Here is a 25794-nt window from a genome sequence, read left to right as displayed (position 1 = left end):
GGGGGAAAAATGGAAAGAAACCACAAAACTCACTCAATTTTTTTTACTTCGTTTTTTTGTTTTTTTTTATTGATCTTTTGCGATGAAACCAGATGTATTTGTAAGAGTTGAATTTATTTAATTTTATTTTCAAACATTCACTCATCGCTCCCTGGTCCTTTTTGGTCACTTTACTTGGTCTTCTTCAGGCAGCCCTTTAGAAAAAAATAGAGTGAGTTGTGTGGAGTAATGCCAACCATTTTTAATAACATTTTAGATATAATTGCAGTACCTTCTCTCTGAGAATTGTAGTGTACTCCCTGGGGGTTGCTGCGCTCATGAGTGTTGTGTAGATTGTAGTTCTGATGGTTTGATCAAGAAAATATAGATATACTGTCACACATCTAACAAGATGTTTAAGGATATTTTTATAGACATTAATGTGTGACTGAAACACAGGTATTTAATACCCCTTAAGCATTTTTACTAGTTTTTCATATTATAACCACAAACGTCAAGGTTTTCTTTTAAGATTCTAGGCGATAAAAACACAAAGTATTGGATAATGCAGAGGTTTCAGGTTTTATTTACAGATATGTTATGACAAATGCAGAGTGTATTCACATTTAACCTAAATAAGTTGAATGCAAAATCTCTTTTTATTGTAATTCAGTCTTCTCTTTTTTTTCACTATTTCTATTTATTTGTGGAATGCATGACTAATATTCACCTGTTTTAAATTAACTGCTTTTTATGCAAACGTCAGAACAATTCTGATAATAGACAAATGAATGTTGTGATTTTATTGTGACAAAATTTGAAAAAGCTAACAAGACAAGAACATTGCTACAGAGGTTGATGGCCGTTGCTGCTCTGTGTGGTTCTTCACCCTTTTAGCAACAACTGCTGCATAACAAAAGATGACAGGTATAAAAACAAGAATAATCTCATCCTCACCTGAGGCACACAAGAGACAGAGACAGAACCTGGAGGAAAGGGGTCTGATATTACATTAATCCACATATTCATAAATTGAGCTGTGACTCGCATGACTTCTTCTACTTGCCTGGTAAAGTTTATCCTTACATATGCGCTTTTGGCCCACGGCATCCAGTTTCTTCATGACTACATCCCTATGACCACATGACAGCAGTGTAATAATAGAAACTAAACATTATGGCTGTGTCATCACTCTGTGAGATGACTAACCTTCGATTGAGTTTTTTAGGAGGAGGAAGCCAGTGGTCAACGTTCGTCTGCACTCTGTACCATCTAAGCAAACGAGGAAGGATTACATTTTGCTTCATTGATGCACCGACTCTCACCAGATTCTCCTCACCCTCCATTTAAAGGGTCCAGGGGCCGAATGTCAGCGGGGCCCTTTCGATCTCTGGTGATGACCACCCCCTCTCCCGCTCGCACCCCGCCCACGATGTAGTACACCCCGGTGATGAGGGGGGTTGTCGACAGACGGGTGACTGCATCCTCAAAGTCTTTGGCCTCCTCCAGGGTCTGCGTGAGCAGCACACCGACAATTTGATTTCGACGTGATGTCATGTCGCTTTTATTATGCCACAATATTCTGTCATTTACTCACCACCCGAATAAGCCAGCTGACCGGGAATCTGTGGACAAAGACGGCAGACACAACATTCTTCCACCAATTTGACCAAACCTGCGTTTCTTAGGAATGAAAAAGAAGTTTAGGGATGAAAAGACGTGACACGGTGTCAAGAGTAAATGCGTTTCAATTAACTATAGAATTGCGCAAATTGGAGTTATGAATATGCTTAATGGAAACACGGCAATTGAAAAAAAAAACTGATGTTTTTTGATATATGAAGAGGAAGGACGAGGCTCTTTTTCAGCCATATTGAAATTGATTAATTTAACAAAACTACAATGGTAACACTATTTCCACATCACAAGTCACATGATCAATAGCCGGATACTGAAACTGTTGACTTTAACATTAAATACACCGTTCTCAACAGGTGAGGGCGCACTTTTTCCGTCTATAATCAGACATTTAGGCGACTTGAAACCATTCCTCCCTCCCTGGCACCTCCAGACCCGGGCCCCCATCCAGCCCGGTTTGGGGGGGGCAGCCGCCCCCCCAGCCCCCTTATAGCTCCGCTCCTGATCAATACCATATATTTTATGTAACTATTTACTTCCATCATTGCCATTCCATGACTTACCAAGTGAACAAGCGTATTTATGTGATTTTTATTTCATTTCTTATTTAATGGAAACACTGCAAATGCGAAATTGCAGAGTTGCTAAGGTTTTTCAACATTAGCAGAAAAGATCTACACACATTTGTAATGGAAATGCAGCGACTGTCAGCAGTCTTACCTCGCTGGTTGCCAGACACAGTGAACTTGTATGGACTCATTCCGGTCCATAGCCCCACATAGCCGGCTAATGACGTTCCAAAGTACGCTGGCTAGAAAGTTGCATCAACGAAATAATCACACAAGCATTTCAGTTCAACAGCTATCATTTAATAGCCATACAAATAAGTGTTAGTATGTGTCACTCATCCAGCTCATGGTTTTTGATGGAAGAATTAACAGTCGGGTAATTTGTCTGGGTTTGCCACAGAGATGCATATTCAGAATATAAAAGAAGCTATGAGTAAAACACCACGCCCAGCCAAATATTGCACAAACATGTCTGTTTGCGTTGGTCTCACGGTGCAGTGTGCATCTAGTAAGCTAACGGTAAGGTCACCAATACACAATGCAAACTCATTGTTAATGATAACTTAGGCAACAATTTCTGTGAAAATGAATGTAACATGAATATGAGCACAACTACTGTGCTAGTTTTTTCTTGCTTTCCAACAAGAAAAATAAACAGGATATAATGAGCTTATTGCTTATCCACCACAACCTGTAAGACATTTTTTTTAGCTAGTTTTCACCAAACATTGTGTCAAGAACTGCTAGATGACGCTAGATAATGTCATGGAGATTGAAGCTAAGGACACTTAGCTTCAGCACTAGCTAAAAAGTTATAGTATTCATTTGATGGCTGACAAGCTAACTTTGTAACAAACAGAAGAGACAATTTTAGCATTCACAAAAATGACTAACAAGCTATTAATTTTTATACACAAAAATATCTGCGTTATTCCTTTAACCTGAATGCTGGTTTTATGCTGTTGAGACATATGTTGGGTAACCAAACAAAACTTGTGACCAAGTTTGTTGGTTAGAGAACATACTAGAAGGAGTCTCAACATTTTTCACAGGCCACCATGATTCACTGACATCACTGAACATCTTAGAATGAAATAAGATTCAATGCATAATAATGTTAATGTCAGTTGGTTGTCTTACTGCCATTATTCCACACTAGAAAGCCAGTTAAGATAACATTAGCCTTTAAGACTTTGGTCAATAATATCAATAAAGAAAGGCACAATTTAATAAAGTGTAATAAACTAAGACTACACTTGACCCACTTTTGATTTTTTGTAAAGCCAAGTTTGTTTGACAATTAATTGGGTTGAAGTGTACTCTCTGACTTGCTTGTTTGTAAAACCTTTTATTTGAGATAAAATGCTTTTAAACTCCAATTTTTTCTCTGTACACATTTTATGTTGCCACCATGTGATCCAGTAAATCTGGGGTTGTGACTTTTCAGAACCTTCCTGAAAAGCTGATCCAGCACTGAATGCTGATATGAATTTGACATTATGGTAACTGAAAATCGGTAGATAACTTTATGATTAACATGGCTCCTTTAACAGTTATGTTGCTTAATGAGTATAAACGCATATCATACCTCCCCATTTTTGAAGAAGACAACATTCATGGTTAGATTCCTCAGAACAGAATGTGGAAAATCAAAATTCCTGCCGTGGTAGATGTTCCCATTCTTGTCCTGAGCCACGATGCTTGTGCAGTAACTGCGGATGGAAACGGTGCCTCATGAGCTTTCTGACATGTTGCTTTCATTCCTGCTTAGACTTTGTGAACGTTTGAGTCCTGGATGTACTATATGAACAGACTTGAAACCTTACGTACGCAGTAAATTCATACGCAAAGTTGAGGATGACGACATCAGCAAGTTTCATTTTCATTGTGCTGGCTATTCCACGGATTTCCCTGGAGTACAGCTGGGGAATGTGTTTTTCCAGGAACATCACAATGGGGCTAGTTGCCTTATGGAACCAGTTTGGAACCTGTGAACTATTAATATAGATAAAAAGCATTGTGGTTATTGTTTACATATATGTATAATAGAAGATATTGTCTCAGTGACTAAGAGTAAAGGTCTACCAATGCACACAGAATTTTCTTTACACAAAATAAGTTGGTTAGAGAGATAATGAATTTTGAAAAAGTTGTTTAAAAATGTATTAATATATATTACTAATCTGTCTGTGTTACTAGTACACACTTATTTATTGTCACATTTGAAACAATACTAAAGTTTGAAGTGTTACAAGCACAAATGACATAGCATCCTGCTAATTACAAACTGACATAGCATTAGTTGCGGGTAGAAAGAGCAGAGGCACCGGTTGGACATGGAGGACTTCTCTAGGCAGTCTTTTTTCATCCATATATGTACACTGGAAAAAGTTTATCCCTCTAGATTTTGCATCCTTGGGACATATGGGGACAGGTAGCAGCATTGAGAATTTCAAAGAAAAAACCAAGACTTTCACACCAATTTGCTGTTTCAAATGCATGTTGTAGCTGACTTTGATAAGTCCAGCACATCCAAATTCTAGACAAGACCAAGAACGTTTGACAGAGAAGACACCACATAGAGATTTCTACCAACTTTTATAGTCCACAACCCACAGACAAAAAGGGGTAGGTTCCACCTATAACCTTCTACTGTTAGAGCCAAGATGGAGAAGCTTTAACTTGGATCAAAAATTGTGACCCAGTTTGTGGGTTAGAGAAGAATCCATAAGAAGCAATACGTTAGCTTTTTCTTCTTCAAGCGATGCGGCGTTCAAGTTCAAACCAGCCATGTGAGACTTTTTCTTGTTCTGACATCTCCTAAAAAGCCACACACACTACAGTCAAGGTCACATTTCTGATGTTTTATCTGACGAGTTATCAAGAGTTCCGAAAAGTTTGACACAGTTTGATATCATTTTAGAGTGATTAAACGTCAACAAATCCCACACAATTAAGATAAAACTGTGTCCTAGGACATCCAAAGAAGTTTGGAATAATTTAACACAAATAGTAACTTGTGTAACAAGGGAATAATATAACCCCCTCCATTTACAGAATATTTCCTGGCATAATAAATATGGTACAAAAACATTATATAGAAATCTCTTTACCTCTTGGTTCTACAAAGGTGTTGATGGAAACTAAAATATTAAACTGAAAGCTTTCTTTTGCAAGCTTAGATGTTGCTTACATTCATTCAGTCTGTGTGTTTAACATTTTAAGCCCACTTTTTAAAATCCAAACTAGTGTCTACATACGTATATGACTTTTATTTATATACAGTATGAACATAAAAGGACTTACCTAATGAGGATTTGTGCCGCTTTTTTCATTAAATCTGTGTCAAAAGCGTGTTGAAGATGCTCCCATCGCTGTTCCGGACTCAGGTCCAGATTGACGAGCACCGTAGGCAGCTGCTGAGCCCACAGAGACCCAGAGAATCCGAGCAGAACCAGCAACGTTGAACTCCACACCATCATGACTGCGAGCTGTCAGTCAGAGGAATGAGCTGCCTGACACTGAACCAGACCGGCAGCTTTAAGCTGATAATGTAACGCAGACAAAGACCAAACTGGCTTCCTTTAACAGGTTTTCATAATAAAATAGAGACGTGGTTTAAGATGCGCACACACTCCATGAATTAGGGTTGAAATGTGCCAAGGATTTTTATGGTGAGGTGTAAGAAATGGTTGATCCAGCTTTACAGAGCGTTACACTCATTCAGGAACGTCCATGTTTTTTTGTTTGGTTTTTTTTCAGTTCTCAGATTTTATATATTCTTTAGGAATAATTTAGATTTTTCATCTATGTGCTTTTATTTTCTGAAACATGTAAATCGGATCTACACAAAGGCAATTCTAATGATATCACTCCACTGATCTGATTTAAAATGAATTAAAATATCTCCATTTTTTTTACAGGAAGCTAGAAACACATTTAAATATGACCTGCCTTGTGCTTGTCAGCATAAAGTTGACAAGGGAGCAGATGTGCTTCATAAACCTTCAGCTTTAAAAATATAAAACATTTAAGGAATAATACATCTATGTGAAAGCGAGCAGCAGTAAGGAAGCTGAAAAAAATTGCTACACTGCACTGTAAGCACCGGTTTGTCTCAGAGTTCATTTACAAGTCATTTCTGTACAGTTAGAGAACTTAGACAAGCTTGTTGTGATTCTGACAAACGGAGAAAAAGGCAACCCTTCAACTGTGAATTTTGTAACACTTTACTTAACAACAGACATTTTCGGATCAATCTCAGAATTTTCTTTTAAAAAATTCTGAGTTTGAAAAGTTGAAATTTTTCAATTAAATGTTTTGTCCAGAAAATTTCTGAGATTAATGTCAAAATTTTCAAGCAAAACCTTCGACTTTTCAAACAGAAATGTCCTTGTTTTCTACAAAGTTTCTGAGAAATTTTCAACTTTTGAAATTCAGAAAATGCTTTGTGTTTTTCTAGAACATTTCTGACTAGTTTTTTTTAATCATTATTATTTCTGTAGATCTTTTTCTATCACGATCAGAAAAAGATCTATTCACACGACAGTCATGGCTGTCGTTCGAAGGCAGCCATGACTGTCCTAATAGCTGACTTTAACTTGACTGGTGTTTCCTCATTTTACACATTTTCCAGTGAAAGATATTTTTATCTTTTAGCTTTTCTGGGACAAGGCCATTTGCACTTCTTTTTATATATTTGCGTGACAAGCCAGAAAACAAATATGTCCTTATCTGGTGACTGTCTGCCTTCTGCACTGCAATCAGTGTCTTGCTAGAGAGTGCTCTCAGTGAGAAAGGAGACTTTTAGAAAGAACAGAAAGATCAATTCCAGTAATATAACTCAGCCTGCTGAATGAAGTGTGCTCCTGTCCTGTTAGATATTCACATTTGTGAGATAAAAGACCATGCGCTAAAAACTGATTTAGTAAGGCAGAGCATACAAGAAAAAACAACTTTTATTATTATTAGCAGTGACACAAGTGAGCCTGTAGGTGGCAGTGTTGCAGAACAGCTAGGTAGATGTCTGGTTACTTTACTCAGGTAGGAGTTTGGCCTTCCCACTTCCTGTTAAGAGGGGTGAGGAGGTTTTATGTAACATAGACCTTTTTGAGCTTTGTATCATCGCTTTGCATCATCCCTGAACTTTGTCTCCTTTTTCTTCTTCTCTAACTGTCTTGTGTTTTGTTTTGCTGTTCATTTTCAGTTCACTTTTTAGATTCCTCCGTGTATTTAGATTGGGATCTGCCTTTTAGTCTTTGTGCTATGCTTTAGTCTTCATGTTTATTTAAGAACTAAGAGTTTATTTAGTTTTTAAATAAACTCTTATTTAGGAAGATCTTTCCTGGATGTGCGTGTTCTCCTCACCACCTCTTATTCTGAGTTTCTACGTCACCTTTTGGATCTGCTGTTGGATTGTGTCCCGTTTCCATTTGTACACTTTTCTGTTTTTTGTGCTTCTCTGTGTTGGTTGTTTTCAGCCTTTCCCTCAGTTTATCTCCAGCTCTCTGCATTCCCTCATTTGTCTGTTACTAATCAACCACATCTCTCTTGTTCTGCAATCACCATGTGAGCTTAAATGTCTTTTGGTTTGTCAGATCATTCTGTGAAGTTCTTGTTGCTCTTAAGTTTTTTTTTTCTTCTATTTTTATCAGAAATATTGATTATTCCCTCTCTTAATTCTTCAGAAGTATGGAGGCTTGTGAATCTAAAGAAATAAAATGATTCCTCTTTTTACTTTTACATGAAACAAATAAAAACAATTCTGCTAAAGTTAACTGGCCTAAAATAGGAAACTTTGATTCAGATTTAATACAATAAAAAAAACCTTGTGTCTTTTTTTACATCTAGGTGTAAATATTTGCTTCCACATTTGGAGGAAATTGGTGTTAATGATTGATTTGGGTTTCCCCTGAACGCGAGAGTCTGTAGTTTGAATCGTTTCAGAGAATTGTTCCTCTGGTGGTTCAGCATCCTCGTTCAACTCGCCTCTTATCGATCTTTCACCAAACAAAACGCTCAGTTCCTCTTCAGTTAAAATCACTGTTGCTAACGTTAAAGTCCAAACTGAAGCTACTGGTTGTGTTGCAACTAAGGTATAGTTCAAATACACTTTATGGAGAGAAGAGAGGTCGGACTTCCCATTTCCTCTTTATAACGCCTGTTATATATATATATATATATATATATATATATAATATTTAATAAACAATGACACTTGTGGTGAGTAAGGAAAGGTTTTATTAAAATCAGGAAGTGATTTTCAAACTAGCTGACATCCATTATGACATGGAGCAATGCAGCAATGAAAATGTGTTCTCGCAATCAGTTGTTAAATAATTCCTATCTACGTTTTCTTTTTGAAACGTTTCACATTTTGGATTAAAGCTTTATTGCAAACGCACAAAAATAATGAGCATATACATAGAAATTCCTAAAAATCTGTTAAAACATTTGTATGGTTTTAAACAGCATCAGTAAAATTACCTTATTTACACAATTTGCATAATACATTCAGTTGTATGTGCACTTACTAAAGAACTCCAGTTTTCTTGTTTTTATTGCTGAATAAATGTAATGCTGTGAGTGATTGGAGATAATCATTATTTATGTTGCTTTGGTTCCCAATAGTAGATTTCAGTGGCTTTCATTAGAAGTCAAGCTTTTTTCTGTGAGATGAGGTGAAAACACTTTTTGGATAAATGAGCTCAATATCGAACTGTGTTTTTGGTTATTTTATGTCTACCCACAATTCAATTAAGTCGTTTTCATTAGAAGTCTCATTGGACAAACTGAGTTATTTTAACCCATTTTCGGGCAATTAAACAACCGTTTCTTCAATTTTGTCCATTTGTTTTGTTTTTTAGAAGGTAAAAGAAAAAGGTGAGAGACTATGATCAAAATTTCACATTTTGACAATTTGTGCATTTTTCTCTCCTACTGTTTTTAACTAATTAGTGCTTCAAAATGTACCAGTAGTAAGCAAGCTGGGTAAGGCAACAAGATTAAATTTTCTTTCTTTCAAGGCAGTTTCATCCTAAAAAGAAGTCAAACCTCCTCAGTCTCACTTCTACGTATCTGATGAGATCAGCAGAAATGTGTTCGTCTTTCACAACCAGATCAGTCGGTCTTGAAGCAGCCCTAAAAAAAGATCACCAGATGTAGATGAGTGAGTGAATTATTCTGAACATTTTTCATTGACCGTTATCACTTCCGTACCTGTGGTCTGACGAATGTGATGTAATTCCCAGGTGATGCTGCACTCATAACCGTGGTATAAACTGTAATTCTGTGAGGGTTTAAGACAGAAGGCAGAGGACACTGTCAAATGTAATGGAAGTAAAAAGAAGTTGCAGTTCAAATATGTGTGACGACTTTATAAAAAAAAAGGACCAAAACTCAGTTGCCAGGGTTCCAAGTCATGAAAATAATGTGTTACCCGTTCCATCTTTCCCTCCTTCCCTTACTTCCTACTTCTGCTAGAACCTCATAGTGAACTTTGGTGTGGTATATTTCAGAATAACCATAAAGGACCAAGCCTCCTGGAAAAGTCTGGATGGTTCACATGAGAAATGTGCAGGAGCATGATAAAAAGCACGTCGATAATTAAAGGAAGTAAAACTGCTCTAGTCTGCACAGTACAGCTCCATGTGTCCAGAGCAACAACACTTGTGATTTCTAGATGCTAACAGATGAAAGACAGCAGTAAACAAGCATCTTACCTGTTGCAGACGGGATGCAGTGACAAGACCTGAAGGACAAAACTCACTTATCATTATCAGACCTTCACAATGTGTCCCATTCTGAAATGTGTCTCTCACTACAACCAGTCTCACCTAAACCTAACATCTCATCATTATGGACTTTTCACTATATTTTACAGTCACACTTCAAGTGCATTAAGTGTAGAGCAAGATGATCTAAGGAGTCCCCTCAACTAAAACTGGGGAAATCTGCTAAGAGCTAAATGCGTATTACTGGGACAGAGGAAGCAGAAGAATATTCTATCACATAAAATCTCATAAAACCCATTGTGGTTAGTGTTTATGAGATACTTTAATGAATACCTTAGGTTTTGACTAGACCCTACTTGCCTGATAAAGTTTGCCCATATTGATGTGGTCTTGACTGGTAGCGTTGAGAGCCTTGTTTGCTGTTTCCCTAAGATAGGATCACATAACCGCAGTTTAATCAGTTAGCAAACATTATGGATCATCATCATGTGAGATGACTGACCTTCGATGGTCTGATGCAGGAGGAGGAAGCCAGTGGTCAAAGTTCGTCTCCACTCTGTACCATCTAAACAAAGGAGGAAAGGTTACATGTTCCTTCAATCCCATCGACCCTCCTCCCCCTCTGCAGATTCTCCTCACCCTCCATTTAAAGGCTCCAGGGGCCATATGTCAGCAGGGCCCTTTCGGTCTCTGGTGATGACAACCCCCTCTCCCGCTCGCACCCCGCCCACGATGTAGTACACCTCGGTGATGAGGGGGGTTTTGGACAGACGCATGACTGCATCCAGAAAGTCCTCGGCCTCCTCCAGGGTCTGAATGAGTCACACATGATTCGTTTCACTTCCCCAAGCTGTGAACAACACATTTCCCCACCACTTCCCTGTAAAAAATGGACTCGCCTCCCTCACGAGCCAGCTGACCGGTGACCTGTGAAACAGGAACGCCGACACAACATTCTTCCACCAGTTCCACCAGTGCTCAGTCCCTGGTGAACCAGGAAACAAATGTTAAGAATGGGGAAAAGAATAAAATAAAATGCAACATTTGTACCGACCGTGAGATTGTCTCACCTCGCTGATCGCCGGATATGGTGAACTTGTTGGGACTCATTCCCGTCCACAAGCCGACATAACCGGCAAACGACGTTCCGTAGTACACTGCCTAAAAGTCAGTATCAATAAAGGAGCATCACAGTTTCCTCATCCACTGGGCAAACGTTAAATTACAGCTTTTTTATGAGTGTCGGACTGATTTAAGTACGGAATATGAACTTGCTAATCACTATCATAAAACTCTGAAGACAGTTTCAAATGTCAGCTTCATGGTAACCTTCTCTGTTTTAAACAAGTAGAATCCAACACACACAGTGTGTCGTCAGCTCTACTTCCACTATAAATATGGATGCATAAAAAAAAAAACAACTTCTGAATATTCAGAAATTGGACACAAACAAACTGCTAGAAGAAAAAAAGCCAATGGATATATTAACATTTTGTATAAATTCCTTTAAACAGCTACCATGCTCTATCACTTTGAGTCCATATTGTACCTTTCCATTCTTCTGGAAGACTAAATTCATGGTCAGATTCCTCAGAACAGGATGAGGGTAATCGAGATTCCTCCCGTGAAACACGTTCCCATTTTTATCTTGAGCCACGATGCTGGTGCAAAATCTATGAAGACGGAAAGTTGGTCCTTGTTAGTGCTCCGTGGCTTCATGGCATATCTGTCGACATGCTACAAGCTGGCTTTGTTCATTTACAAATAAAGACATGAAATTTTAACTGTACGTACGCAGTGAATTCATAGGCAAAGTTAAGAATGATGGCATCAGCGAGGTTCCCTCCCAGGACAGAGGCCAGGCCGCGAATTTCGCCGGCGTACGGCGGAGGAATGTATTTCTCCAGGGACTTCACAATCGGGATCACTGCGTGATGTACCCATTTTGGAACTGTTGCTCTATAATAGCAAAAAAATAAATGAATAAATACACAGAAAAAAAACACAGTGGAAGTTAGTGTAAACATGATCATAATCGAACATAAATAGAGTGACTCATGTTGACATGTTGGTGTGTTGAATGTTTGTCATTTCTTTGGTAGTCTATGTATGTAACATGCCAACCATCACTGGTGTCATTTGTAATTAGCTTACATCTTACCTTGAGGCTTCTGTAAATGGTACCCATCAATAATGCCGACTAGTGATTTCATTTGATTTCTCCATAATATCACATACAGATGTGTTTATGTTAAAATTGCTCAAATAAATCCACCGCTGTGCATCCATTTAATTCAAAATCAAATCCGAGGCTTACAAAGGCATGACATCACCATCCAGGCTTTCACAAATTGTTCAAAAGCATAATAATCTACCGTACGTAAATTTCGGAATTTGAAAAATGTCACAAATAAAGATGATTCTTTTATTTTGATATAACAAATAGAAATAATGTTGATAGTCCTAACCGACCTAAAACAGTTAACGCTTTATTTTATTTAATGTCAAACAGTGAGAAGAAAAAAAACAAAGGTTATGTGTCTGTATTTTAATAGAACGTACAAATAAATGGTTCCAACTACACAGCCAGTAATTTGCAGCCTATGTATGTAGAGACGTTGTTACTCTGAAACTGCCAAAGAGTGGAGGTTTCAGTGTTTTATCAACAACAAAGTAAGGTTAAACCAAAATAAATTTTTATTTTTATTTTTTTTTTTTTTTTAAATCTGCACTCCATGGAGCATGAAAGTCACTGGACTGGTATTAGAAAACTTCTGTGGTGAGATTGTGGCGGTTGATATTTGAGATCTCAGGCATCTTGTGCACAGAGGCTCATCGAATGAAGAGAAGGACGCACAGCCCAAAACTGTACGCAATAGCTAAAATATGCAAATACTTGACACTTCCCCTAAATATTTTTTAGAAAATTTTTCTAAAAAACTATTAAAATATTGCTTATTTTAATAGTTCTAGTACAGAAATACGCACAGTGGAGACCAACTTAGCATTACCTCAGAAGCTAACATCTACACAGTCTTCCTTATTTCCACCCTTGGGAATACAAGGAAAATAAATTGCACTCCCAAATTGACTGCCAATAGACAGTCAAGGAGCATTGTGCCTATGTGTTTCTTTTCTCAAACTGCATTTCTGTTGAATATTTTAGATACTGTCTATGCAAACAATCCATGATTTTGCATAAATAATTTGGAGTAAGGTTTTACATAAAAGATGGTAGTCCACTTAATGGGAAGCCGGGGAAAATGGTGACAGCTTCAGGTTTTAGTTGAAATCCAATTCATATTTCTCTCATAATTATAGCCATAGTACCACAGATTGAGGCAAGCAGAAGAGGGATAAGGAGCAGATCATCAGGTTAATAATACAGTTGCACAACAGTTCAAATGTGACTTTTTTTAAAAACAGCCTTGGGCTCCAGAGCCTTAGTCTGACTGATGTTGTGAAGTTTTGCTTCAGCACAACACTTAATGAGCAAAACTGTACAAAAGTATTTTTGTTTAGGATAAAAGTTGAAGAGACTAAAACAAATTCAACAGGCTTTGGTACTGTAAGTATGTTTAAACATACTTACAGTATGTAAGTATGTTTAAACATACTTACATACTGTAAGTATGTTTAAGCATTAGAGAAAGGAAAATTGTATGTATACAAGATCCAATTCTGCACTTACTGTAAACAAGAGTTCATAAAACTACAGTATATAACATTATGTGCAACTTTGCTGTATACACTTTGTTCTATGCAGTGGTTTGTGGTTTAGATGAATTGTTAATCATCTTTATTACACCTGTAAGACCCAGCATTGTAATAGTACATCTCTAATGTAAAAATTTTGACTTTTATTTAGTTTCTTCTTCAAAACTTACAAACTGAACCTCATTGTTCAGTCTTGAAATGCTACTGGATAGCGAATTTGCATAGAATGTCTCCAAACGGGATCCTAAAATAACTACAAAAATTTTGGCTAAGCAAAATCTCTTGTGAAATAATATATCTTGGGATTCACTGAACCAGGTTGTTCAAAACAGAACAAGGTCGAACTTTTTTATTTCCTCACGTTTTCCAGTGCCAAACACGTTTTGCTTGCTAATTGCTTAATGTAACATAATGTTATAGTTAATAAAAATAAATTACGCAAAGACAATTTTTGCTATCTACAGCTGTAACACAGGTGTCATAATACTCAGCAATGAATTACCTGAGCACAGGTGCTCATTTAAACTTAGCTCAGCTGGTCTGTTAACGTCACTTAGCAACTTAGCTTGCAAAAACATTGTCTTAAACTTTGTAAAGCAGACCTGAACTACCAAAATACGCTGATAAAATGCCGTAAACAAGACTTACTCGATGATTTCTGCTGCGGCTTTGCTCAGGTAGTCTACGTCAAAGACTTTTTTGAGAGCCAACCATCGCAGCTCCGGTTCTTCGTCCAGGTTGATGACAACCGTGGGAGGAGAAGGAAGCTGAGCCCGCAGGGAGCCACAGAGTCCAAGCAGCAGCAGCAGAAGCTCCGCGGTCCGGAACATCCTGGTCTGCTGCAGTTAAAGGAGGAAGAAACACCTGGAGAAAACAAACCAGACTTCAGATAATAACGAACCTAATGCATAAACAAAAAAAAAAAAAAAAAAAATCACTTCCGCTAAAAGCTTTTCAGAATAAAATTTGCACGCGATTAAGTATTCCTCATCTACTTTTTTGACACAGGAGTCGACACTTAAATGTGTCAGGTAATAAAACAACAAAAAATACCACGTAAATGTGGACCTAAATTAATAATAGAGTGGTTTTCAAAAGATGATTTCCTTCTTTATAGAAAAAAGATATTTAAATTAACGTCTAATGTGAAAATATTTGTGCCCTTCTATAAAATCATGTATCCTTTTGTTATAAGACTTCACTGCCCACAAAGAAATCTGACAAGAATAACCAATAGAACCTGGTCTGACAACATAAAGTAGCTTAATGTCAAAAAATGGACATATATACAACAACCTCAGAAAATATAAGAACAGAGAAGGGGAATAACGTCTAGAAATTTCAAAAAAGACATTTTGGGGTGCTTTGGGATTTCAGCAAACATTATCTACACATGTAAAACAAACAGAATAGTGGTGAACTACCCAGAATGGCTGGCCTATCTATTGTATCAATGATTCATCTAATAATGATACTCAAGAAGACAATTTATTTTCAATATTACATGAAAAATATATCACAAGGTAATTTTCTTCAACAGAAACCTTAAAGTAAAAGCCCCTAAAATGATCCTGACCTCTGTTTTGGATAAAATCAATATGTTAGAGTTCAAGCATTTTGACTCACTCTGATGCTGGATATAGAACTAAAGCAAGTAAAACAGAGAAACGACTGATCTAACCAAAGAAAAATAACTGAGGAACACAGAAATGAACAAAAACCTCAAAGCTCAAACAACCCATGTCTTGACATAAACTTTGTCTAAATTTTGTCCTAGCTTTTAACAAGAACAATTCAAAAGAAATCCACAAAAACACAAGGTCAGAAGTTTGATGATAAAAAGCCTCCCTTCTATATCCACACATAACTACACTAGTGGATGCAGGAGCAGTGTGTCCCTCATTTTGGGAGACAATGGACTATTGCTACTAGCACACCAGCTACAGGCCAACCACAGGCTGTCAATTTCACACTTCACTGAATGTACTGATATCACATGACTTGAGTTGACCAACATTTAAAGAAGAAGGCCAGCTAATCTACTGGTTGTAACAGATTGTGGAAAAGATGAGGACATGATGACGATTTGATCAGAAAGTCTCTTTCAATAATATTTTATTTAGACAGAGATTAAAGAATATGTATCTTACTTATCATGTGATGATTCTCCAGCATAACTGAGACGAGACAACAACACTGGACCAATCAGTAGAGATTGGCCCAGTGTTGACAGAAATGATGGAGGATTCTTCATAAAATTAAGAAAATTATGGAAAACTCTGACCATCCTCTTCATGAGAGTATCATCAGTCAGAGGCTTCTTTAAATTTGCTGTAATACAGACCGTTAAATTAAGGTCAAATTTCTGGAAAATTAGCTTGTTTTTTGACCGTTATTTTTTGAAAAATGCCGTGATAAACACTCAGTTTCCATGGATACGATAAATGAAATACCTTAAATATTCAATATTATTAAAAAACATTTAAAAAATAGTATTTAATAGCGTATATTTTAATTGTTTAGTTTCCTTATTATTTTAAGATAGGGACATGTTGATCTGTTTTTATTTTATTTTATTGGGTGATATTTAATCTAAGAGTATCGTTTGATGACTTTGGTGTCCAATTCTTTGAAATTTTGATGACTTCTTTGAAATATATAGCTTTAATATATGGAAGTAAATATGTGCCATCAGAATTTGAATAAAAAATGCATCTGAAACTTGAATGTTGTATATTTGCGCTTACTTTTTCAATTTCAAAATTGATTCAGAATACAATTTCGACCTAAAAAAAAATTCAGTGTCATTATTTGTTCACGTTTGCAATTTTCATTTGTTAAAAAAATTCACATTCCTATTTCAAAGTGATGAAAATTTCAATATATATATTTTTCAGTGTTAAAAACATTCAGCATATAAAAAAATTCATCTTTTAAAAATTCAAATGCAATTTTTTCAGTGTCCTAAAAATTCAACTTGCTCAAATTCGCTGTCTCAAATTCAACATCTAAAAATTCGCTGTACAAAAATGGCAAGGTTACTTCAGGTCACAGACATTAGCAATCGTTGTCAGATTTCAACACCCAGCCAATCACATGACCTAAGCGTCATATTGAAGAAATACCAGCATCACCGAGGCCAGCGACCACGGAGGCGAACGCAAACCCAACGGTGAGTCTATGCTTTCATATTTCTGTAGTACATTTTATTTTGCGCATGAACTTTGATATATGATATTAAAGCTTGATTTAAAACACGGGTTTGGGCCGTTGTTAATCTTACGCCATGTAATGCTGGCATATTAGTTCTCGCTACCCGCTAGACCTCCACCCCGTTCTCTTGGCTGTCCTACGCCCAATTTTCCCCTGTTTTATTTAAAAAAGAAATATCACTTGCGCCAAGTCTAGAATCTTTAAAGATAACTGATGGGTAGCGACTTTCCGGGTTGTTTGTTTGTTGTCTTAGGTGAGACTGAGACAGGCAGTCTTAGTAAAGTCGTAATTTTCCAGGAGATGCTACCGCTAATGTAGCTAATATGGCTGCCTTGTGTGCTTCAAGGAGGGGCTGTGAACTCTACCGACATTAATTATAACCACAATCCCATTCTGTTCATCTACTGTGTTGTTCATGTGACTTCATTTATGAATAAATGTATACATTTATGGTCATTATAGCGTCATCCAAACTATTGCTTCTCTTATCTGACAAGTGTTGATATATATTAATTTACATTCTTTTTACTTTGCGGTACAAAACGTCGTTCTGTTACCTAGCAACATTAGAAACTACCTCCTTTGTTTTTTCATTTGATTTTAACTCATTTTGAAGAAAATATATGCTTGCAAGTACAGCTGTTTTTACAGCTGTACTTGAAATTTGAAATTACATTATTATTTCAAAATAATATTATTATTATTATTTAATTACATTATTAAATTATTTCTTTGAAATTACACTTGCTCTGCCGCCAAAACAAGATCGGGGGTGGTGGGGGAGGGGGCTCACTACAGTGTGGGTGGAGCCAATCCCAGTTGTGTGAGAACTATGTCAAAGTTCGCAAAACATGTGGAGCTTTTCAAAATCCTTGAAGCCCATACACATTTAATGTAAGAAATTGGATGAAATGAAAGTCGTTGCATTGAAAATATATTTACTAAATATTAAGTACATTACTTGGATGAACTTTGAAATAATGACACATTTCCGTTTTACTCTGCAAAAACTTTGCTCAAGCAACAAGCAAATTGGCCGTTACAGGCTCATGTAATTTTTTTACACGTTTGCTGCATAATCAGCAGACAGTACATCAACAATGTGAATATAATTCTTCAGACCACCTCCGAAATCAAAGCACAGTTGAACAGGTTATACACATTACGTTAGGGTCAGGCTGCATGTCCTTTATTAGCAGGATTCAATTATTGTGGAGAGAACGCTACGTTCGTGAAAAAACATTGCTATCTTAAAACATTTCTTGAAATGAGACACATTTTTTCTTGTTCTAAGTCTTTATTGAAGTTCAAAACAAAATGTACACATTGTACAACAGCTGAGAATCTGAAGAATTAAAAGAAGTAGCCCACACTTAGGTTTGATTTGGAACATGATAGGGTGACGGTGACGTCATCGGCCAAAATTATAACTTTTAATATCTCAGAAACCAAAACTGCACAAACAAAAATTTTAACGGCACAAACCTGCACAAACGGAGCACTAACCATTCAGACTATTTGCTGGATTTTTTGACGTGGGTGGGGTGTCAGCTTCACACAGCTAGGAAAGGCCACTTATTTATTTAGATTCTTACTTAAAAGATGTACATCTATAAAAATTTTAATTTTATAGATGTACATTTCTGCTGTTGGCTATATTTGGGAGTATGAAGGTAGTACTGATGGAGTGTCAGAGTAGCTGTAACTGTGATTGTGAAAAATTGTGGAGCTCAAAGGAATTTAGTTTGATTAGCGATAATTAAGATTTTGGTAATTTACAAATGCTATTGGAAACATATTTTTTAAAACTTTGATACTTTTAAAATATCAAAGTTGTGTAAGCAGTGATTTAAGTATAATAGTAATGAATGGATTACGTGTCTTATCCCTGGCTATTATTAAGAATGATAAAATGTACCTGTTGCATCAAAGTTTTGTGAGGATAGGCTGTTATAGAAGGGTAAACTGAGTAACTTGTTGAAGGGTTTTATTTTATTCACACTAATGGCACAGTCTAAGATTACAGGGGTTTGATTAGCTATTAAAAGTTCTAAACACAGTGTATAGCTCTTTAATTTATGTTTCCAAATGTTTAAGAGTTTATGACTAAGGATGAATTACCAATAAGTCTAAATTTGATTTGTTGTCTTTAATGATTGATTGGTACCAAGAGGAAGCTGCAAGTTTGTTTGTCTGAGTGGTGATGGTCTATCATTGGTCATCGAGTTTCAGAGTATGGTCTGGTTTTCATGTAAAATTGTGTTTTTTGCTGTTTTTTTGTGACTAAAGATAAGCTTTATTTATTTTATCTCTTAATTCCCGTTCTTCTTGTATAATCACATCTGGCGTGGCAATAATATTGTTAATTAAATATATTCAAGAAAAACAAACACATTCACAAACCTGGGTTATTGTATTGTTGGTATTTCAGTGTTCCCTCTAAACATTGCTTTGGACTTTTGTGAAGGTCAAGATACTGAATTATAGCTGTTTTTGCTTTGTTTTTTTCCTTCACAGCCCATACCATGGCGTTTCCAGCAGATGGATCCCCAATGTTAGAGGGGCATCCAGACAATGGTAAGGAACACGGTAAGGTGTGGTTAAATGAAGCCGACATGGTTTCTGAAGACTATGGAGAGGAGTTGAGGTATAGTTCACCTGCGCAGTCTGTGGACTGTTCTACCATCTCCAGTGGTAGCTCTAGTACCAGCTCCACTGAAGACGAGGTAGGTAATGAAGTCCAGGATGACTTTAAATCTTGATTTCGGGTTGTCCAGGTCCTTCGACCAAATATTAAATTCCTGTGGGGCATAGGAGTGCTTGAAGAGTCATTGAAACTTCTGAATTCGACTGTCGTCTTACAGTGGTCGATGTTGCGTCACAGCTGCTTGAGATTCTTCCCCCAAATTTCAAATACATACAAGACATTGGGGTGACTCAGAAGCCTCAAGAAGACACGGCTTCCTGTACTTCACTTGAATTAACATCTGGACTTGTCAAACAGGAAGAACCAATTTTGCGTCCAGAGAAGTCCAGACCTATCGCTACCTTGCAACGTCATCAGGTTGGTTTGGAACCTGATGACGTTCCAAACCAACCTGGAACGTTGGTTTGGAACGTTCCAGGTTGACTTCCAGACGTGCTAGAACAGGGGTGTCAAACTCCAGTCCTCAAGGGCCGCTGCCCTGCAGTTTTTAGATGTGCCACAGCTACAAAACACTGGAATAAAATGGCTTAATTACCTCCTTCTTGTGTAGATATGTCCTCCAGAGCCTTGCTAATGACCTAATTATTCTATTCAGGTGTGGTGCAGCAGAGGCACATCTAAACGTTGCAGGGCAGTGGCCCTCCAGGACTGGAGTTTGACACCTGTGTGCTAGAAGAATAGCACGTCTGGAAGAGGACGACCCACCATCAAAGCTTAGTTTTGGTACCGTGCTTCCTTCCAGCTTTAAATTCACATCTGAACTTGACAAAAAGCAAGAGCCCAGTTTGCGTCCGGAGGACTCCTGTCCTATCAGTATCTCGCCACAACCTCTGGGGGGCTGGAAAAATTTAGTGGCTTCTTTCACTTTTGGCCACGCCAGAACTACAAAGAAGGTGGATGCTGCAAAGGAGGACGACCCATCATCAAAGCCTAGTCATCAGGTAGGTTTGAAAGAAGACGTGGCTCATGTGACATCTGTGACTGGCATAAACGGAAAGAGGACAAAAGACAATGATGTTGAAAAGCAGCCCCCAGCCAAGAGGACTAGGGACACTGTTGCTGAAGAGGAGCTCCCCACGAAGAGGACCAGGGATAGTGATGATGCTAAACAGGAGCCCTCTGCCAGGAGGATCAGGGAGAACCAAGCTGATGATGAGTTCCCCTCCAAGAGGACCAGAGACACTGTTGCTAATGAGGAGCCCCCTGCCAAAAGGACTAAGATCACTCTTCCTGAAAAGCGTGATCTCTTTTCAGCTTTTTGGCCACGACCTCTTGCTGAAAAGGATCTCCGTGCCAAGAGGACCAGGGACAGTGTTGCTGAAGAGGAGACCCGAGCCAAGAGGACAAAAATTTATTTGTATCACATTTTACATTTCTTATTTCAAATTGCACTTAACACGTCCACTTCAAAAATACACCTGAATAGTGCCACAACACTGTGGTGTTAAATTTAAAGAAGTTGTAGAAAACTTCAAAGTGTTTTACAAACTAATCCACAAGCATTCTTATAGTCGGAATACAGAAAATAATTCTTATTCTGAAAGAAGAAATAACATTTGGGAAAGATTTCACTTCATATTCACTGTTACAATATGAAGAGTTGAATGTACAAAATGTCAATATCTGTATATTTTACCCACCTAGTGTGAAACCTGTGAATGTTTGGATGAAAACAGCTGATTTCCTGGCAGAAATTGAAGATTACAGTCTCTCTGGTGTTAGTATTTATAGTAGCCAGGCTTGAGAAGCTCACTTCACACAGATATGTTGTGGGAAATGGACCCATGTTCTTTCCAACTACTGCTGAGCTTCACCGTCTTTTCCATCACTGTCGTCACAGTCTTGCTAGATACGATGCTCTCACCGCTACCTGTAACATTCATGCATCACTAATTCTCGTTTTAATGTAAAATGCTCTGTACCTACTGCCACCTAGTGATAATAAAATTACATGATTACGCCGCTAGTCACTGCTACAGCAGACACTCGAAGATGGCATTATTTTCAGATAATTCATTTTCAAAAAATCTTTTAAAACCAATTACCGTATTTTTCGGACTATAGCGCACACCATACTAGCACCTTCAATTAAAAAAAAAACCAAACAAACGAAGCTGCTCTCAGTTTTCCATAAGGACCCAGCAGAGGGCCGCGTCCTAATAAATCTGCTGCATATATTAAGGACGCAGCACTCCGTCTCCAAAGCCGAACCATGGTTTCGTTCCCACCGAGCTTAAGTGCAGCGGCTTTATTTCCCTCCTGTAGTGCCAGATCGACAGCCCTCAACTTAAAAGCTGCATGATATGAGTTTGAAAACATGTATCCATCGTGCCTGCTGCTAGCATGTGGTTATTCTAAATAAAAATTAGCGTGTTCTTCTTTTGATTTACAATTTTGACTTCTAGTGATCACTTCCTGCTAGAGAGCCCCCTGGTGGTTGAAGAAAAATCCACAGAAAAGCCACATCGGGCTACAATCCGCATGGTTCAAAGTTAAGAAAAAAAGTAGCAGCTTATAGTCCGGAATATATGGTACCGTAGGTGAAATTGAATCATTTCCACGGCACACCTGACGATCACTCACGGCACACTAGTGTGCCGCGGAACAGTGGTTGAAAAACACTGCTGTAGATGACAGAAGTCGGACTTGTGCTGGAAGTCTGAAGTGTAGAGAGTGAAAAGGAATGGTGAGAGTACAGAGCCCTGTTGTGTTCCTGTGCTGCTGACCACCTGGTTAGACACACAGTCCTTCAGTCTCACACACTGCCGTCTGTTTGTCAGGTAGTAGCAGATGCAGGTGACTGTTGAGATCTCCACCTGCATCTTCTGGAGTTTCTAGCAGAGCAAATCAGGCCGAATTGTGTTCAATGCATCTGAGAATCAAAGAACCTGATCCTCACTGTGTTGCCTGCTTTGTCCAGAAGACACTGGGTGTGTTGAAGGAGCTGTCTGATAGCATCATCAACTCCAACTCTACGGCAATGAGCAAACTGCAGGGGGTCCTGATATGAGCTCGTCTGCTTACTCAAGTGAGCCTCCAGGAGTCTCTCCAGGACTTTCATGATGTGGGTTGTCAGGGCAACAGAGGGCAACAGGTCTATAGTCATTGATGACTGATGGGTGACTTTTCTTCGGTACCAGTAGTAGTTCGGTGGCAGGATGTCTTCCACAACAACAGAACCTCCTCTTAGGTCAGGCTAAGGTTGACGAGATGCTACTGAATCCCACAGAGGGACTCTGGGACTGATGCCATCTGGACCTGCAGCTTTGTTCTGGTTCAGCCTCTCCAGCTGCCTCTTCACCTGACTGCTAGTTACAGAAATGTTGGAGGTGGAGACAAAGGGAGCAGCAGCATCTCCTAATGTGGTTGAAGACAAACTTGTGGAAGCAGAAGAGTTCATGACTGAGGTGGAAGATAAAACATCTGAGGTTTGACATGAAAGCTGTGGGTCAGAGGAGGATCAGATATCAGTTTGGCTGGAGACAGGAGAGGATGATGATGATGATGATGATGATGATGAGCTTGTTCCTGGACTGAACCTGTTGAAGAATGTTCAGCTCATTTGCTCCGTCCAGAAACTAATATTGTAAAAAAAAAAAAAAGTCATGATAGCATGTTTTATGTAATAATGTGTATGTAATGTTTGGAAGGAAGAAGATATGCTGCATAATCGTAATTACACGTAATTACAAAAGACTATTGTGGCTCAGTGCAAATACACATTTTGTTGGTTTCTGAAGAGTAAAAATTTAACAAATGTATACGCATAAAGATTAAGTTTGTATTTCACAGTCATCACAATGCTAAAGAAAAAGTCTCACAACAGTGTGAAAATCATGGTATTAATTTACAAGACAAGAAGCGGGAAGAAGATATTACAAAAATGTAATAGATTTCACAGTGTCAGGTTATTTCTATGTATTATGATGTAATGATGAATTTTTGGACTTATTGTATTCTGTTTTATACTTGTGTGTAATTTTCACTTGATTTGTGAAAGCATGGAAAGTAATTAAGCTGATCATAGAGTAAAATAGCATTAAGTTGTAACCAAATCAATAAAAGCTTTTTTGCCCGTCACTGCTTTGGTTTTATTCAGATATCAGATTTGGATAATTTGATATGGTACAACTCATACAAACAAGCTATGACTTACATGAGGTTAAGTCATAAAATCAAACAAAAAAAAACGTTAAAATTTGATCATCTTTTATGTTTCAAAAATAGCCTTGGTATTTAAAGTCCACATAAACTACATAATCTCTTCTCATACTCCTACTGGTACCTCAGTCTAAAGGAACAGATCAAACTGAACTACACAGACTTTGTCCTGGGAGGAACTGAAAGGCCACGGAGAGCTCAATGAAAAACGAGATGAAGGACAAAGCACACGGGAAATATGGGTGTGAAAAGAATAGTGGACAAACAAATGAGGGGCCAGAAATAAAAGACTAAGAATTATTTACAAAAAAAAAGAAATCATGGTGTTTATTATAAAAAGAAGAGAGCCATTGAACAAAAATTAAAATGCCCTAGACACATTTAGCCTGTCGTAAAAATGTATTGATTGAGTTATGTTTGTGATATCTGACATTGACTAGAGAAGTATTGAGAGTTCTAGTCAGACCTCTCGCTGTCACTGCCATTTTTAAGACCTTGACTGGGCCCTTGTGAAAGTTTATGCTGGGGTGTAAGAAGTGCTTCACAGCGGCCATTTGTTCTATTTGCTAACTGCCATAATAATGAGAAAGAGAGAGAGAACATGTAAAAGATCTATTAATGTCTTCAGAATCAGAAGTTTGTTTAAAGAATAATTACTTTCTCTTAAACAATGGGTTGTGATGTCATGGTTTGTGAAAGTTCTGATAGGTTAACTGACTAATGTGATAAAAAGTTAAAGGATATTACTTTGGTCATTCTTTGCCTACTTACATAGTTTATAAAATGATCACGAGGAGCAGATTACATGAAGGGAACCTTGAATTATGGCATTCTTGTAAATGGGAAGAATTTGCAGGGTTATTCCAATAAATGTACCTTCAGTAAAAAAAAAAAAAAAAAGTTCAGTAATTCTGAAACAAATTGTTATCAAAGTATTGCTATCACATTCCTAAACCATGAAACCCAGTTGAGTTTGGCCTCTAACTGCTGCCTAATATTTAATTTTTAACTCCAGGGATGTGCCTCCTTAATCAGATGGTCTACTGATGAACTACTGAGTTTCCACAGAGAGCCAACAATATTAAACACTTTTTCTCCCCCCCACCCCCTTTTTTTTTGTTTTAGCAACACTCGGCCACTTGGGGGCAGAAGAAGGTAACATTTAACCTAGCTCCATACTCTCTCTTTACACTTCAAACTCATTCGCACTCCTTGAGCGATTCTACATCCATGTGCTTTATGGCGACACTGTTGATACCCACAAGTGGCGTCTATTTGTGACATTTCACAGAGTCATCTCTCTTCTCTTAGAAAACTTTGTAAAGGCACATTTGGAACTGGGAAAGTTTGAAATTTTACTACCTTATTCGTCTGAAATGTCTGATCTTAATCTTACTGAAAAAGGTTAAGATCTTGCGAGGCATTGGACTGACACAGAATGACACAGTCCAGTCTGACTAGCATGGATGCTGACCAAGTCACGGGTCCGTCACAGGTTCAAACATCTAAAGCAGCAACCACCAAGCAGCACACCGGTTTATTCCAAGGTAAAGGTGGAGCAGAAAGTGATAAGGGTGAAGCACAAGTTGTAGATTCTTTAAATGACAAAAACTTTAAACATATGTCAGAAATAACAAAACATTTTCACCAGAAAGCTTAAAAAAGATTGCAATACGGTCTAGCTCGCTGGAAGCTAATTTTAAACACGACATATAGCTAACACTGCATCGCATCACTGTAAGATTTGGTTGGAAAATATCCTGAAGCAGCTGGAAAACGAGTTTTGAGAAAGTAAATGTAAATATATCAAAGTAAGACTGAAATAAAGTTCAAAATGTGCAGCAACTAAAGGTTTTCTACGTTAAAGTAGCTACTTTAGCTAAACGAGTAGCTAGCGTAGAATGTTTCATTTCACTTTGGCTACTCTGAACATTTTCATTATGAAATTCCATGCTTTTCCAGACTCGCCAGTTCCTAAATATTTTTCAGCATTTTTTTTTTACGTCGAGCGGTTGCGCTAAACGTATTAACACTAAACCTGTTTGAGTAGTTCTCTCGTCTTATCTAGTTTACAGAA

General features: G+C 37.7%; 3 protein-coding genes and 1 pseudogene across 3 annotated transcripts; 2 read left to right on the top strand and 2 right to left on the bottom strand.

The window, feature by feature from the left end:
* Nucleotides 1-29: 29 nt before the first annotated feature.
* LOC103465513 (N-acylethanolamine-hydrolyzing acid amidase-like) lies at nucleotides 30-6426 on the bottom strand. The gene is made up of 11 exons (XM_008410431.3): nucleotides 5493-6426; nucleotides 4017-4181; nucleotides 3775-3898; nucleotides 2338-2428; nucleotides 1577-1662; nucleotides 1319-1491; nucleotides 1189-1251; nucleotides 1046-1112; nucleotides 937-965; nucleotides 272-341; nucleotides 30-194 (listed from the first exon to the last, which is right to left on the bottom strand). Exons 1-11 carry the CDS (start codon nucleotides 5666-5668, stop codon nucleotides 171-173), a joined length of 1068 nt encoding a protein of 355 aa, XP_008408653.1. The 5' UTR covers nucleotides 5669-6426; the 3' UTR covers nucleotides 30-170.
* A 1983-nt stretch (nucleotides 6427-8409) lies between these two features.
* Nucleotides 8410-14559, bottom strand: LOC103465514 (N-acylethanolamine-hydrolyzing acid amidase-like). Its single transcript, XM_008410433.3, has 11 exons — nucleotides 14285-14559; nucleotides 11714-11878; nucleotides 11469-11592; nucleotides 10990-11080; nucleotides 10819-10904; nucleotides 10559-10731; nucleotides 10422-10484; nucleotides 10280-10346; nucleotides 9908-9936; nucleotides 9405-9474; nucleotides 8410-9326 (listed from the first exon to the last, which is right to left on the bottom strand). The coding sequence occupies exons 1-11, from the start codon at nucleotides 14464-14466 to the stop codon at nucleotides 9306-9308; spliced, it is 1071 nt and encodes a 356-aa protein (XP_008408655.1). The 5' UTR covers nucleotides 14467-14559; the 3' UTR covers nucleotides 8410-9305.
* A 4494-nt stretch (nucleotides 14560-19053) lies between these two features.
* Nucleotides 19054-19979, top strand: LOC145551586 (uncharacterized; annotated as a pseudogene).
* Nucleotides 19980-20215: 236 nt separating this feature from the next.
* Nucleotides 20216-21381, top strand: LOC145551585 (uncharacterized; the record flags this gene model as incomplete). Its single annotated transcript, XM_081606710.1, has 1 exon — nucleotides 20216-21381. A coding segment is annotated over one exon (789 nt), but the record flags the coding sequence as incomplete, so codon positions are not given.
* Nucleotides 21382-25794: the final 4413 nt, after the last annotated feature.

Source organism: Poecilia reticulata, chromosome 5 (assembly GCF_904066995.2).
Source record: "Poecilia reticulata chromosome 5, P_reticulata-male-v2, whole genome shotgun sequence".
NCBI lineage: Eukaryota > Metazoa > Chordata > Actinopteri > Cyprinodontiformes > Poeciliidae > Poecilia > Poecilia reticulata.
Note: the sequence above shows the minus strand (reverse complement) of the source record. Positions and strands in the feature narration are given on the sequence as shown.

Bases quoted from the DNA above. Each gene is read 5' to 3' on its own strand.
- LOC103465514 (XM_008410433.3), bottom strand. From the start codon at position 14,466: ATGTTCCGGACCGCGGAGCTTCTGCTGCTGCTGCTTGGACTCTGTGGC. The intron at 11,879-14,284 runs GTAAGTCTTGTT...TTGCTATTATAG, and splicing joins GCCGCAGCAGAAATCATCGA to AGCAACAGTTCCAAAATGGG. The intron at 10,485-10,558 runs GTGAGGAGAATC...TCCTTTGTTTAG, and splicing joins CTGGAGCCTTTAAATGGAGG to ATGGTACAGAGTGGAGACGA.
- LOC103465513 (XM_008410431.3), bottom strand. From the start codon at position 5,668: ATGATGGTGTGGAGTTCAACGTTGCTGGTTCTGCTCGGATTCTCTGGG. The intron at 2,429-3,774 runs GTATGATATGCG...GCAACTTTCTAG, and splicing joins TCTTCTTCAAAAATGGGGAG to CCAGCGTACTTTGGAACGTC. The intron at 966-1,045 runs GCAAGTAGAAGA...CCTTTCCTCCAG, and splicing joins GTAAGGATAAACTTTACCAG to GTTCTGTCTCTGTCTCTTGT.